Below are 13,534 nucleotides of genomic sequence, written 5' to 3' on the forward strand. Positions count from 1 at the left end.
ATTGATCACTATGTTACCAATACCTTCAGCAGCAAGTTTTCTACCATCTGCTAACTTTATACTAGATCTTTTGCTTGCATCAAAATTGGTTAACCATTCTCTATGTGGTGTCATATGGTTTGAGCACCCTTAATCAAGAAACCACTCTTCATTTTTCTCACATTCATCTCCTATGGTAGCCATCATCAAGACTGACTTAACATCACTTTCTTCTGCTACATTGGCCTCTTGTTGATCTTTCTTGTACCAACATTCATCTGCAAAATGGCCAGGCTTCTCACAATTGTAGCATTTCACCTTGCTTTTGTCAAAGTTCTTCTTCTTGTTTTTACTTTTGACAAAATCTCCTCCTTTAGAAGATTCAGCTTTGTCATCAGTTTTTGAACTCTGATCTTTAAGCCACTTTGGTTTATCTTTGCCTTTCTTTTTGTAATTCTTGCCATTATCTTCTTTCTTGTTGGTCTGAGCTTGCAAGGCTTGTTGATCTTTCTTTTCTGAACCTCTACTGAGTACTTTAATCTCATGTGCTTCTAAAGCACTTTGTAATTCCTCAATTTTCATAGTAGCTGTATCTTTCACATACTCTATAGCTATTACTACATTATCAAAGTTTGGAGTTAAGGATCTGAGCACTTTCTCTACTACCATTTCATCAGTGACAGTCTCTCCACAATTTTGCATTTGATGAACAAGTGCAAGAAGTTTTGAGAAGAAATCACTTACTTTTTGATCTTCTTCCATCACCATAGACTCGTATTGCCTCCTAAAGGCCTGCAATTTCACCTTCTTGACCTTGGTTCCACCATCATGGTAACCTTCAAGTATATCCCAAGCTTTTTTGGACTTAGTTGATTTTGAAATCTTTTCAAAATGTTGTGCATCACAATTCTGTTGGATATAGAACAAAGCTTTGCTGTCTTTTTTCTTGTTTTCTTTGTATGTGTTTCTCTGATCATTAGTTGGATTTGCTCCCAACTCATCGTATTCATTCACTACAACCTCAAGACACTCTTGTGCTCCAAATAAGGACTTCATCACTGCACTCCATTTATCCCAATTCTTTCCATCAAGAATCAGAATGTTTGTACCAAAACCTTGGGTATTCATCTTGAATCTTCAAGAAATCAATCTACACAACTCACTTTGTGTTTCTCCACTTGATTCCTTCACAATTCACTCTTGTTCCTGTGATTGAACCAGACTCTTGATGCCAATTGTTGGCGCAGCAGAAGCAAAGATTGGCTTGGTTCACCTACACAAGCTGCAGGCTCAGCAGGCTCAGCAGGCTTGGTATTGCAGGCACAGGCGCGCACAAGTTGCAGGCAAACTCATAGGCACACTGTCTTGAGCTTGAGCACACACAGTTTTGCAAAACAGTGTTATACAAGATGAAAAACCTTTCTTGATGAAATTGATTAAGAACTGAATATGAAACTTAGGGAAATAGAGAATTTTATTCTTCCTTATTGGGCCACAAAAAAGTAATTACAAATGAATGCACTAATTGCATTTGAGTTTAATTGTTGTGCACCGTCGGTGTAATTTTTTTTTACACATACATCCAATGACGCATTGCCACATCATTTAATGAATGTGACACATCATGTGTTTTTAATTACCATACATGATGTGTCGGTATATTATTGGACGCATGTGCAAAATAACTTTACACCGACGGTGCATATAAATTAAATTCATTGCATTTATAGGGAAACTTGTATAACAAGCAAGCTTATCCCTAGGCCTAACCAATTCTCTAACTAACCTAGTTAGTTACTAACAAACTTTTAACTAACAAGTTGGTTGTAACTAACTCTTATTCAAACATTTAACAAACTAAATTCAAGATGAATTATCAATTCTTAACAAAATTGACAATATTAAAAGTTCACTCCAATGGTAACTGTATAACCAACCAAGTAAGTGAGGGTAAAATAGGTATTAAGAAAAAGTCAGTCCAAACTCATGTATCATTTTTATGTTGTTATAGATATAGATACAAAAATTGACTATCCATATTTTATTTTTGACGGTAAAAAGAAATCCATATTTTTTACGGTAAAAAACGATCCATATTTTTGTTATACACTATTTGGGTAAGATTTTCTGCTACAAAAATTAAAATTGTATCCATATTTTTCGTCCGCTATATATATTTGTGGCAGAAATTTTTGTGTTCCAAGTTATTCATATATACATCATTAAGAAAAATAAAGTTAATCAAGTATTTAGGACATTTGATAACAAAAAACTTTAAATTATTTTTTTTTAAGACAAAAAAAAACTTTAAATTATGTTTGTCCACTATTGATTCAAATGTATTAGAACAACTGAAAAATATAAATTACTTAAACCAGACATTTTTTGGATCATACTTAAATTTGTTGTTGGTGAGATCAATTGGATCATTTCGAGTCTATTATAATGTAAAGAGTAATTAAAAAAATTATGTCATTATATACTGAAGAGCCACAATATTCTCCGATCAAATATGATTGTATGTTATTAGTGATATAGTTAATTGTCAAAGTTATGTAATTTTACATCTGACAAGTATTAACTTGTTTTGCAAGTAATCTAAAAGAATTCTCAAATTTATTGTTGTAAATGTTTAGCAATTGAACTTTTGAGTGTCAAAGATGCTTGGATTGGCAATGAACAAAGAATTTGAACTCTAATAAATTTGCTAAGTGATCAGATAGTAGTGAGCAAAAACATAAAGTCAAGGATTCTGTGTAGAGGATAATTCACTAAAGTGAGCTGAAAGATTGATGAATCGAGACAAGGTCAATCGCTAGAGTAGATTCGTAAGCTAGCATTAATTTGCTTAGTGAATTATGACAAATTTTGGTGACATGAATGATGATTTATCAATTTTCTCTAAAGAACTTATCTATTACTCCCTCCGTCTCAAAACTTTATTCCTTTTAGAGTTTTGCACGGAGATTAAGAAATGATAAAAAATGATAAGTAAAGTTATTTTTATTTTTACTTTATTAAAAAAGAGAAAATATATTTAATTAATAATTTAACTTTAGTAAGGGTACAAATGATAAAATATCATTAAATGTGAATTGATTTCTTAAAAGAACTAAAGTTTTGGGTAAAAACTAAAAAGGTAAAAAGACTAAAGATTTGAGACAGAGGGAGTATTTAAAAATTTAAATGTTTTATTTATTACAAACTTAAAATTTAAATTTAAAGACTACCATTCAAATAATGACCACTAAATTAGTAATGGAGCAAGGTTCCAGAAATTGGAGAGGCAGAATATATGCATATTGTTATTATTTTTTTTGACATGAATATGTGCCTATTGTTGATTTCTTTAATTAAGAAAACAAGAGTTAAAAGGGAACATTTACAAGTAACACACTTTTGTGCAAAATTCTCATTTTCCAATGGTTTTAAGATGCCATTTAAATTTAATGCCAGCCATTTAAAGTTTATCCAAACTCCAAAGGTCCTAAAGAAAGATGCCCTACCGTGAAGTGATCGCTGCCTAACGTCACATTTTAACTAGAAAAAATGGTGTAATGCTAATGGGTTAACCAGTGATTCAGGAATACATAAGAAAATATTTCATACTAAAGAATTTTTTTTTCCTCAAATGGGAAAAATTCATTTTTAAGAATGTTTTTTCTTTACTCTCATAAAATTAAGGCTTAATTAATATTTTGGTCCGTTAAAAAAAATTTAGGTTTTATAATGATCCCTTAAAAAAATAAGGTCTGGATCGATCCCTTATTGATATCTCCGTTAGTCAAGTTAATCCCTGCTATTAACTTTTAACCTTAAAAGTTATTATTTTATTTTTTTATAAGAAAAGTTATTTTTGTTTAAATGCGAACCATTGGATATTTTTGTCTAAATGAGAACCGTTGGATCTTATAGGTCTATTGTTCTAATGATAAATCATCAACACTTAATTTTTTTTTCCATTTCTTCATCATCTTCATTCACTTGTTCTTGATGTTCTTCTTCAATATCTCATAAACTTCAACAAAAAAAATTCAGATCTTCAAACAAATCCAAGAAACACAACTCAATCCATAAAATTTAAATTAAAAAACACATAAATTATTTCCGCCCATCAAACTGGAGAATTGAAATCCAACAAAAATTCCTCTTGTTTAGATCCGTTGCAAGATCTGGAAACTTTTCATCCTCTCAAAATCATTCTTTTAGCTTTCAAGATCCGAAATTTAACGTAAATCAATGTTTATCCAGAAGAAAAAATCATGTAAAGAAGAAGAGATAACAATTAACAAGTAAAAATTATATCAATACTTACCCAACAAAATTTGGATTCAAATTTGAAGCAAATCAATGGTTACCCATAAGAAAAATGCTTACCCATAACAAGTGCAAAAGAAGAAACATGTTCTGTATAGCTCTCAAACCATTCATGTGTTTTTATTGTTTTTTTATTGATCTCAGAGACAAAATAACAAGGTTCAAACATTGACCCATACTTTTACTATCTTTAAATTGATATGCAATTTCTCTTTTATTGTGTTTTTTTATCAATTGAAACATTGTTCAAGGTTCCGGAGAAATTGAAGAGGGATTGACTGGGGTTTTCCAATTTTGGGGGTTGAACCGTCAATTGATGGATTTCCGGTTCTAGTAAGATCTTGAAAGCTTAATGAATGGTTTTGAGAGGATAAATAACTTTCTGCCCATTAATTTTTTTATTTTTTTTTCTTCTTCGATTTGTCTCATGAATATGATGAAGAACATCAAGAACAATTGAATGAAGAAGATGAAGAAAAGGAAAACAAATTGAATACAACAGGCCTACAAGATTCAATCGTTTTCAATTAGACAAAAATATCAAACAGTTAAAATTAAAAAAATTAATGAGGTCTATGGTGGACTACTATAATGTTGGTCTATCTTATAATTTTTGGGTTAAAAATTAACGGAAAAGACTAATGTGGCAAACAGAGATATCAATAAGGGGTCAATCCGGACCGTTTTTTTTTTAAGGGACCATTGTGAAATCAAAAATATCTTTAAGGGACCATTTAACTAATTAAGCCTAAAATTAAATGCAAATTACATTTAATTTTTTCTCTCTCATTTTCTCAGTAAACAACCACCAATAAAATTTGTATGGGTTATGCTAATATGGACCTTAAGAGCACATGTTAATAATACTTTAAAGATAATGATTTCTATTGAAGGTCGCTCCTTGTAAAACTCATAACCAAATAATCAAATTACAGTATTTATTTATTTGTATAAATCGTCAATAATTTTCACGAGACCTCAAAGCTTGGTTTGGTTATTAGTGTTATCAAACATGTCTCATTTTTATTAAACATTTTTATAAATTAGTTCAATAAATTATATTCCCTTCGTTCCAAAATATAAGAACTAGTTTGACTACTGCACGTATGTCAATGCACAATTTTGATCATTAATATGTTTAAATTGTCTATTAGTAAAAATTATAAAAACTTGATATTTTGAAATACTCATCAAAACAAATCAAACAAGATCTTATATGTTAATATTTATATCTATATATTTTTAAAAGAAAATATGGTCAAAGCAAGATAAGTGAATAGTGTCATTTAGTCAAAATAGCTCTTATATTTTGGGACAAAGAAGTAGTAAACTAGCTCATTAAATTCATCAAACAGACATATAATATTTATATCATGTTTGTTTGTGTACCGTACAGTATAATTTTGTATTGAAAATTATATATTTTATATCTTTAAAAATAAAAAATATTATAATCAAAATATAATTACAGTAATATTTAAAATAGGGTCATGCTAAACAGTGTTCCGAACAACTTGATGTCATAACTCGCACTGAACTCTGGACTACTATGGCCCCCTTCCCCTATGAATCAGAGGGTGAAAAAAAAAGGTAATGCTAAACGTGTCACGGGGCACTTGTTAAGCATATCAAAATATGAAATAAAAGATAAAATTAATGTTGGTAAGACAACTTTTTACACTTTTAAGGTATCTACCTATATTAGAAAAGAATATACATAAGAAATTCCCAATTTGCCCCTTTTTTATTTTTTGCCACATCATTCAATTAAGGTTATTTTGTGTCTTTATTCAAAAGTTAGTAGAAAATACCTATATTAGAAAAGAATATACATAAGAAATTCCCAATTTGCCCCTTTTTTATTTTTTGCCACGTCATTCAATTAAGGTTATTTTGTGTCTTTATTCAAAAGTTAGTAGAAAATTAAAATGCTAAAAAATTTCTCAACAAGATTCGAACCCCCGACCTTTTAATTAGACTTCTTATTACATTTACAACTAAGTCATATCAATTAATTTGATATATTTTTGTAACCAACATATAACCAATATGAGTTAAATGCCCAATTGCAACCACAAAACCTTACTTTATTTGTTACTTCTCCCGGTTTTTTTTTTTTATCTAAAAACTCCCACGATTTTTTTTTATCTACAAATCCAATTTTTTGTATGTAACCCAAATTGAAATTACCACACATTATTTTTATTTATTTATTTTTTAATCTAAATTACCTCAATTTATGGACTTCAAACCAATATTCAATTAAGTTAATTTTTAATTCAACTAAATATATTTAAGAATAAAACTTAGAAACAATTCCATAGAAACTATTTATTTATTTTGGTACAACCATAGAAACGATTTTTACAATGACAAATTAAAACATGACACATGGATTAATTTAGTCTATATATCACAAATTTCAATTTTAATAAAATTCACGTTGTCAATTTGAATTTCGTCGAGTAAGTGGAAGAGAAGAGTAAAGCGATGGAGATCACCACTACTCTTTCCTTCAATTCATCCCTTCCTTTTTCACCATCCCAACTTATGGCTTAATTAACAACACACACACACACACACACACACACACACACATATATATATATATATATATATATATATATATATATATATATATATATATATATATATATATATATATATCTTCATCAAAGGGATGACTCAAACGATTTCAGTTCGTTGGCCTTTCATCAAAGTCTCTCCGTGTTATTTGGCTGGAAGATTCTCCATGGTTGGGGGTTATTGCTGTAAGAAAATATAACGGTTTTCACATTATTATGAGTAAAAACCCATTAAGTGGTCCATTGGTTTTTTTTATGAGTCATGATAAGGAGGGTCTCAATTTTTAATGGTCATTATCAATTTTTAATGGTCATTATTTGGGTGGTAATGGCTCATGATTTCTTGATGGTAGAATCAAGCATATAAAGTGGCCTTTGGTCCCTAAGCTCTCTCAATTCACTATTCAGAAAATATACACCATCTATATTGTTGAAAGTAAGAGCTTGGAAGACTAAAAGAGCAATTCACTCACAACTCTATTGTAACAATGGCTGGAGGTAATTGCTAATCTCTATTTTTCCGCATTTGGTTTATTGATCTTGTTCTTTATTTGTTATCAGGAACATAGGATCAATTGTATTAATCTATCATTTGGTATCAGAGCATGTCTACTGCCTCTGCCTTGTTACGTATTGGTTCTTCCAAATTTGGTATTTTGTGGTTTGTTTTTTTTGAGTTTTGAGTTTGAAGCATTATATTTCCAAACATCATTAAAAATTCGTAATTTATTAGTTTTCTAAGTTATCTGTGATTTAGAATGCTTAAAACGATGTATAAAACTCATAGAACGAACCGGGTTTAAGTTGGGTCGTAACTGGGTCAAGCTGACCCGCTCAAGGTTGAAGATGAACAGTAACAGTATTAAAAAAAAAAAGAAAAAAAAAGGGGGATTGTAGGATACGGGAATTGAACCCGCGTCCCCCGTGTGTCTATCAGCAATTGTTACCGTTTGGCCATGCGCTACTTTTCTTTATAATACTGAATTCAAATTATATATATACGTTAAACTGTTATTTTGAAGGAAAAAAAAAAAAAATTTATACAGAATTTAGATTCAGGGATTCCGAACACAGTTCCTTATCTGTAAAAGGTTTGCCTTCTTGACGACAGGGACGGGTAACAACTTCTGTTATGATTTTATCTTATTATATATTTGTACTCTGAATATGCTGTTTTCTGATTAAGTTGATTGATTATGCCTTACAATTTTGGAAAAAGTTTAATCAGGTACATAATATTATTTTTAGTTATGTAATCATATATGAGAATTTTTATTCATTTTTATATCTTATTTTGATATGTATAATTTAATTTCTCATATAATTGAGTTGTTATGTCTAGTGATCTTCATAATTTTAATTAGTTTTGGTTTAGCCGCAGCACCCTCAATTAGTTAAAATTATTTCTAAAGTTTTTAAGGTCACATAAGAAATTAGACATAACATTGTAATTAATTATATGTGGTATAGTGAATCTTATCCTACAGGAATTTTTACTATATTTGTATGATTAATTAGGATAGAATGTCAAATTATTTTCATAACTTACCCGCAGGAATTATGAATTGGTACATAATTTGATAGTTTTATCATAAAGTATAATTTTGGATAGAAAAACAAATTATTTTATGCACGTAAAGTATGTTGTTGTGTATGTAATTTGAAAATTCTATCATAAAGTTTAAATAAATCTTATTACATCAAAATTTAGCCCGCAGGTAGTTTTTATGTTATAAGATTTATTTGTGGTATGTTTACTTTGTTAATCGGTAATACATACAATTTAGATAACATATATGCCTCAATTTTTGACATGAACTTTTGGTTTTTCAGCTTCTCAACCTGCTAATTTTTCTGATATTCGATGTGACATTCCCGAGCTCAGAGGAGATAACTATAAGGTGTGGAAGGAAAGGATTCTCCTCCATTTAGGGTGGATGGACATAGACTATGCTATTAGGAAAGACGAACCACCTGCAATTACTGAAACAAGTACTCCAGCTGCAATTGCACTATATGAGCGGTGGGAGAGATCTAACCGGCTCAGTGTAATGTTCATTAAGACTAAGGTTACCGCTGGAATTCGTGGTTCTGTCGATCAGCATGAGAATGTCCGTGATTTGCTGAAAGCCATTGACGATCAGTTCGTCACTTCAGAAAAGGCTTTAGCAAGTACCTTGATTATGAAGTTTTCTTCCTACCGACTCACCAGTGTGAAAGGTGTGCGCGAACATATAATGAAAATGCGCGACATTTCAGCTCAACTTAAGAAACTTGAGGTTGATATGTCTGAGTCCTTCCTGGTGCACTACATTCTGAACTCTCTTCCAGCTGAGTACGGGCCTTTTAAAATTTCATATAATACACATAAAGACAAATGGTCAATCAATGAATTGATGACTATGTGTGTTCAAGAAGAAGAAAGGCTTGTGATGGAACAGGGTGAGAGTGCATTGCTGACAACCACTCGCGGGAAGAACAAAGCTATCAAAACTGACAAGGCTCAAGCAAATCAAAAAGGTAAATTCAAAATACCACCTCAAGGTGATATTAAGAAGGAGGACAAGTGTTTTTTCTGTAAAAAGGGAGGACACATGAAGAAGCAATGCCCTAGATTTAAGGAATGGCTTGAGAAGAAAGGTAATTTATTTTCATTTGTTTGTTATGAATCTAATATGACTAACGTTAATATTAATACTTGGTGGATTGATTCTGGATCTACAATACATATAACCAATTCCTTACAGGGTATGCAAAGCCTAAGGAAGCCAGTGGGAAGTGAGCAAACTGTCCTATCAGGAAGCAGGATGGGCTCACATGTGGAAGCTATTGGAACTTGCATTTTAATTTTGAATAATGGTTTTATTTTGAAATTAGAAAGGACCTTTTATGTACCAAGTTTCTCACGAAACTTGATTTCAGTTTCAAGACTTGTACCTTTTGGATATTCCTTTAATTTTAAAGACACGTCATTTGAATTATTTTATAATTCGGAATGTGTTGGGAATGGTATATTGTCTGATGGTCTTTATCGTATTAATTTACAAAACGAATCCATTTATAGTTCAATGCATGTTCAAACTGGCATTAAGCGGTGTAATATTAACGAAAATTCTTCTATATTATGGCATCGGAGATTAGGACATATCTCCATAGAGAGAATTAAAAGGCTAGTAAAAGATGGGGTACTTAATACTCTAGATTTTACTGACTTTAAAACTTGTGTTGACTGCATTAAGGGAAAGCAGACCAACATTTCTAAGAAAGGTGCCAACAGAAGTTCAAGCATATTAGAAATAATTCATACAGACATATGTTGTCCAGATATGGATGCATATGGTCAGAAATATTTTATCACCTTCATAGATGATTATTCACGATATATGAATATTTATTTGCTTCATAATAAAAACGAAGCATTGGATGCCTTTAAAGCCTTTAAGGCTGAAGTTGAGAACCAATGTGGAAAGCAAATAAAAATTGTGAGATCTGATCGGGGTGGTGAATATTATGATAGATACACTGAAAATGGACAAGCACCTGGTCCATTTGCTAAGTTTCTTCAAGAACATGGGATTGTTGCCCAATATACCATGCCCGGTTCTCCGAACCAAAATGGTGTTGCAGAAAGAAGAAATCGAACTTTATTGGACATGGTGCGGAGTATGCTTAGCAACTCTAATCTTCCTAAATCCTTGTGGAATGAAGCACTAAAGACGGCTGTGTATATTCTCAACCGGGTTCCTTCCAAGGCTGTCCCAAAGACACCTTTTGAATTATTTAAAGGCTGGAAACCGAGTTTGCGACATATGCGCATTTGGGGATGTCCGTCTGAGGTGAGGATTTATAACCCACAAGAGAAGAAACTTGACCCGAGGACCATTAGTGGGTATTTCATTGGATATGCCGAAAGGTCTAAAGGCTATAAATTTTATTGTCCATCTCACACAACTAGGATTGTGGAGTCAAGAAATGCAAAGTTTCTTGAAGATCACTTGACTAGTGGGAGTGATCACATCAGGAACATAGTTTTTGTGCATGATCATATAGAGACCCAACCTTCAGTTTCAGGTGATAGATTGGTTGTTGTTCACAATACCCCTCAAGTTCAAATGGATGTTGATCAACCACCAATCATTGAGATTCCACAAAATAATGATGTTCCAGTAGATCAAATTGATCATCAAATGCCTGAAAATGATGAACAATTAGTTGAACAACATGATCCACAAGAAAATGTTGGTCCAACATTAAGGAGGTCTACTAGGACAAAGAAATCAGCTATTCCTAGTGATTATATTGCGTATCTACAAGAATCTGACTATAATGTTGGAGCTGAAAATGATCCTGAAAACTTTTCACAAGCCATGAGTTGCAAAGAGTCAAATTTGTGGTATGATGCCATGAAAGATGAAATGAATTCCATGAAAAACAACAATGTCTGGGATCTTGTAGAGTTACCTAATGGGATGAAGGCCATTGGTTGTAAATGGGTATTTAAAACCAAAAGGGATTCATTAGGTAACATTGAGAGATACAAGGCTAGACTCGTTGCTAAGGGATTTACTCAAAAGGAGGGAATTGATTACACAGAGACTTTTTCTCCTGTATCAAAGAAAGATTCTCTCCGTGTCATCTTGGCATTAGTTGCACATTTTGACCTTGAGTTGCACCAAATGGATGTGAAAACAGCCTTTCTTAATGGTGATTTAGAGGAGGAGGTTTATATGAAACAACCTGAAGGTTTCTTCTCTAATGATGGTGAGCACTTGGTTTGCAAGCTTAAGAAATCCATATATGGTTTGAAACAAGCATCCCGTCAATGGTATCTTAAATTTCATGGGATAATTTCTTCATTTGGATTTGTTGAAAATCCTATGGATCAATGCATATACCAGAAGGTTAGTGGGAGTAAAACTTGTTTTCTTATTTTGTATGTGGATGATATTTTACTTGCTTCTAATGACAATGGTTTGCTACATGAGGTGAAACAGTTCCTCTCTAAAAATTTTGATATGAAGGACATGGGTGAGGCATCTTATGTTATTGGCATCAAGATCCATAGAGATAGACCTTGAGGAGTTCTAGGTCTATCACAAGAAACCTATATCAACAAAGTTTTAGAGAGATTTCGGATGCAAAACTGTTCACCTAGTGTTGCTCCCATTGTGAAGGGTGATAAGTTTAATTTGAACCAATGCCCTAAGAATGATTTTGAGCGGGAACAAATGAAGAACATTCCTTATGCTTCTGTTGTTGGAAGTCTAATGTATGCTCAAGTATGCACAAGACCCGACATTGCATTTGCTGTTGGAATCTTAGGAAGATATCAGAGTAATCCAGGTATGGACCACTGGAAAGCTGCAAAGAAGGTTTTGAGATACCTTCAAGGAACAAAAGACAACATGCTTATGTATAGGCAGACGGACAATCTAGATGTGATCGGCTATTCAGATTCTGACCTTGCAGGTTGTGTTGATTCTCGAAAATCAACATCAGGATACATTTTTATGATGGCCGGTGGAGCTATTTCATGGAGAAGTGCTAAACAAACTTTGATTGCTACTTCTACTATGGAGGCTGAGTTTGTCTCCTGTTTTGAGGCAACTTCTCACGGTGTATGGCTTAAGAGTTTTATTTCTGGGCTTAGAATCATGGATTCTATCTCTAGACCTTTGAAATTTTTCTGCGATAATTCAGCTGCTGTTTTTATGGCTAAGAACAACAAAAGTGGAAGTCAAAGTAAATACATCGACATTAAGTACTTAGCCATTAGAGAAAGAGTTAAAGATAAAGTAGTGGTCATTGAGCACATTAGCACTGATTTAATGATCGCTGATCCCTTGACTAAGGGCATGCCACCACTAAAATTCAAGGATCATGTAGAAAATATGAGACTTGGTTCCTCTTTATGATTGTATACATTCAGTTTATAAATAAATAAATAAAAAACTCTTATGTTGTGATGTTTTTCTCATATTCATGCGCACTATAGTTTTTGAGAAAATATATTTCATTTGGACCAAGAATAAATATATAATTTATTCATTAAGTTTGATTACCACATTAAGTATATACTTGAGAAACTAAACATGTTGTAATACATAGATGAAAATACTCGCTTTTAGAGGAACTATCGCTATGATTCGTGTGTTTATTTCTTAAGGAAGATATATGATGACTCAATTTAGGTCAACAATTAAAATCCTATGGACCAAGTGGGAGAATGTAAGAAAATATAACGGTTTTCACATTATTATGAGTAAAAACCCATTAAGTGGTCCATTGGTTTTTTTTATGAGTCATGATAAGGAGGGTCTCAATTTTTAATGGTCATTATCAATTTTTAATGGTCATTATTTGGGTGGTAATGGCTCATGATTTCTTGATGGTAGAATCAAGCATATAAAGTGGCCTTTGGTCCCTAAGCTCTCTCAATTCACTATTCAGAAAATATACACCATCTATATTGTTGAAAGTAAGAGCTTGGAAGACTAAAAGAGCAATTCACTCACAACTCTATTGTAACAATGGCTGGAGGTAATTGCTAATCTCTATTTTTCCGCATTTGGTTTATTGATCTTGTTCTTTATTTGTTATCAGGAACATAGGATCAATTGTATTAATCTATCAATTGCCATGTTTATATTGTT

At 32.1% G+C, this 13,534-nt stretch overlaps 2 protein-coding genes across 2 annotated transcripts; one reads left to right on the forward strand and one right to left on the reverse strand.

The window, feature by feature from the left end:
• Nucleotides 1-129: 129 nt before the first annotated feature.
• On the reverse strand, nucleotides 130-1,035 carry LOC123896281. The gene is made up of 3 exons (XM_045946691.1): nucleotides 720-1,035; nucleotides 441-596; nucleotides 130-350 (listed from the first exon to the last, which is right to left on the reverse strand). Exons 1-3 carry the CDS (start codon nucleotides 1,033-1,035, stop codon nucleotides 130-132), a joined length of 693 nt encoding a protein of 230 aa, XP_045802647.1.
• Nucleotides 1,036-7,073: 6,038 nt separating this feature from the next.
• LOC123896282 lies at nucleotides 7,074-9,273 on the forward strand. Its single transcript, XM_045946692.1, has 3 exons — nucleotides 7,074-7,379; nucleotides 8,715-9,222; nucleotides 9,255-9,273. Exons 1-3 carry the CDS (start codon nucleotides 7,370-7,372, stop codon nucleotides 9,271-9,273), a joined length of 537 nt encoding a protein of 178 aa, XP_045802648.1. The 5' UTR covers nucleotides 7,074-7,369.
• The last annotated feature ends 4,261 nt before the right edge of the window (nucleotides 9,274-13,534 follow it).

The sequence above is a fragment of the Trifolium pratense genome, linkage group LG7 (genome assembly GCF_020283565.1).
Source record: "Trifolium pratense cultivar HEN17-A07 linkage group LG7, ARS_RC_1.1, whole genome shotgun sequence".
Classification (NCBI taxonomy): Eukaryota; Viridiplantae; Streptophyta; class Magnoliopsida; order Fabales; family Fabaceae; genus Trifolium; species Trifolium pratense.

Excerpts from the sequence above, each read along its gene's own strand:
- LOC123896281 (XM_045946691.1), bottom strand. The coding sequence starts at position 1,035 with ATGAAGTCCTTATTTGGAGCACAAGAGTGTCTTGAGGTTGTAGTGAAT. Across the intron at positions 597-719 it reads GGAAGAAGATCAAAAAGTAA|TAATAGCTATAGAGTATGTG; the intron begins GTGATTTCTTCT and ends TTGATAATGTAG. Across the intron at positions 351-440 it reads CAACAAGAAAGAAGATAATG|GAGGAGATTTTGTCAAAAGT; the intron begins GCAAGAATTACA and ends AATCTTCTAAAG.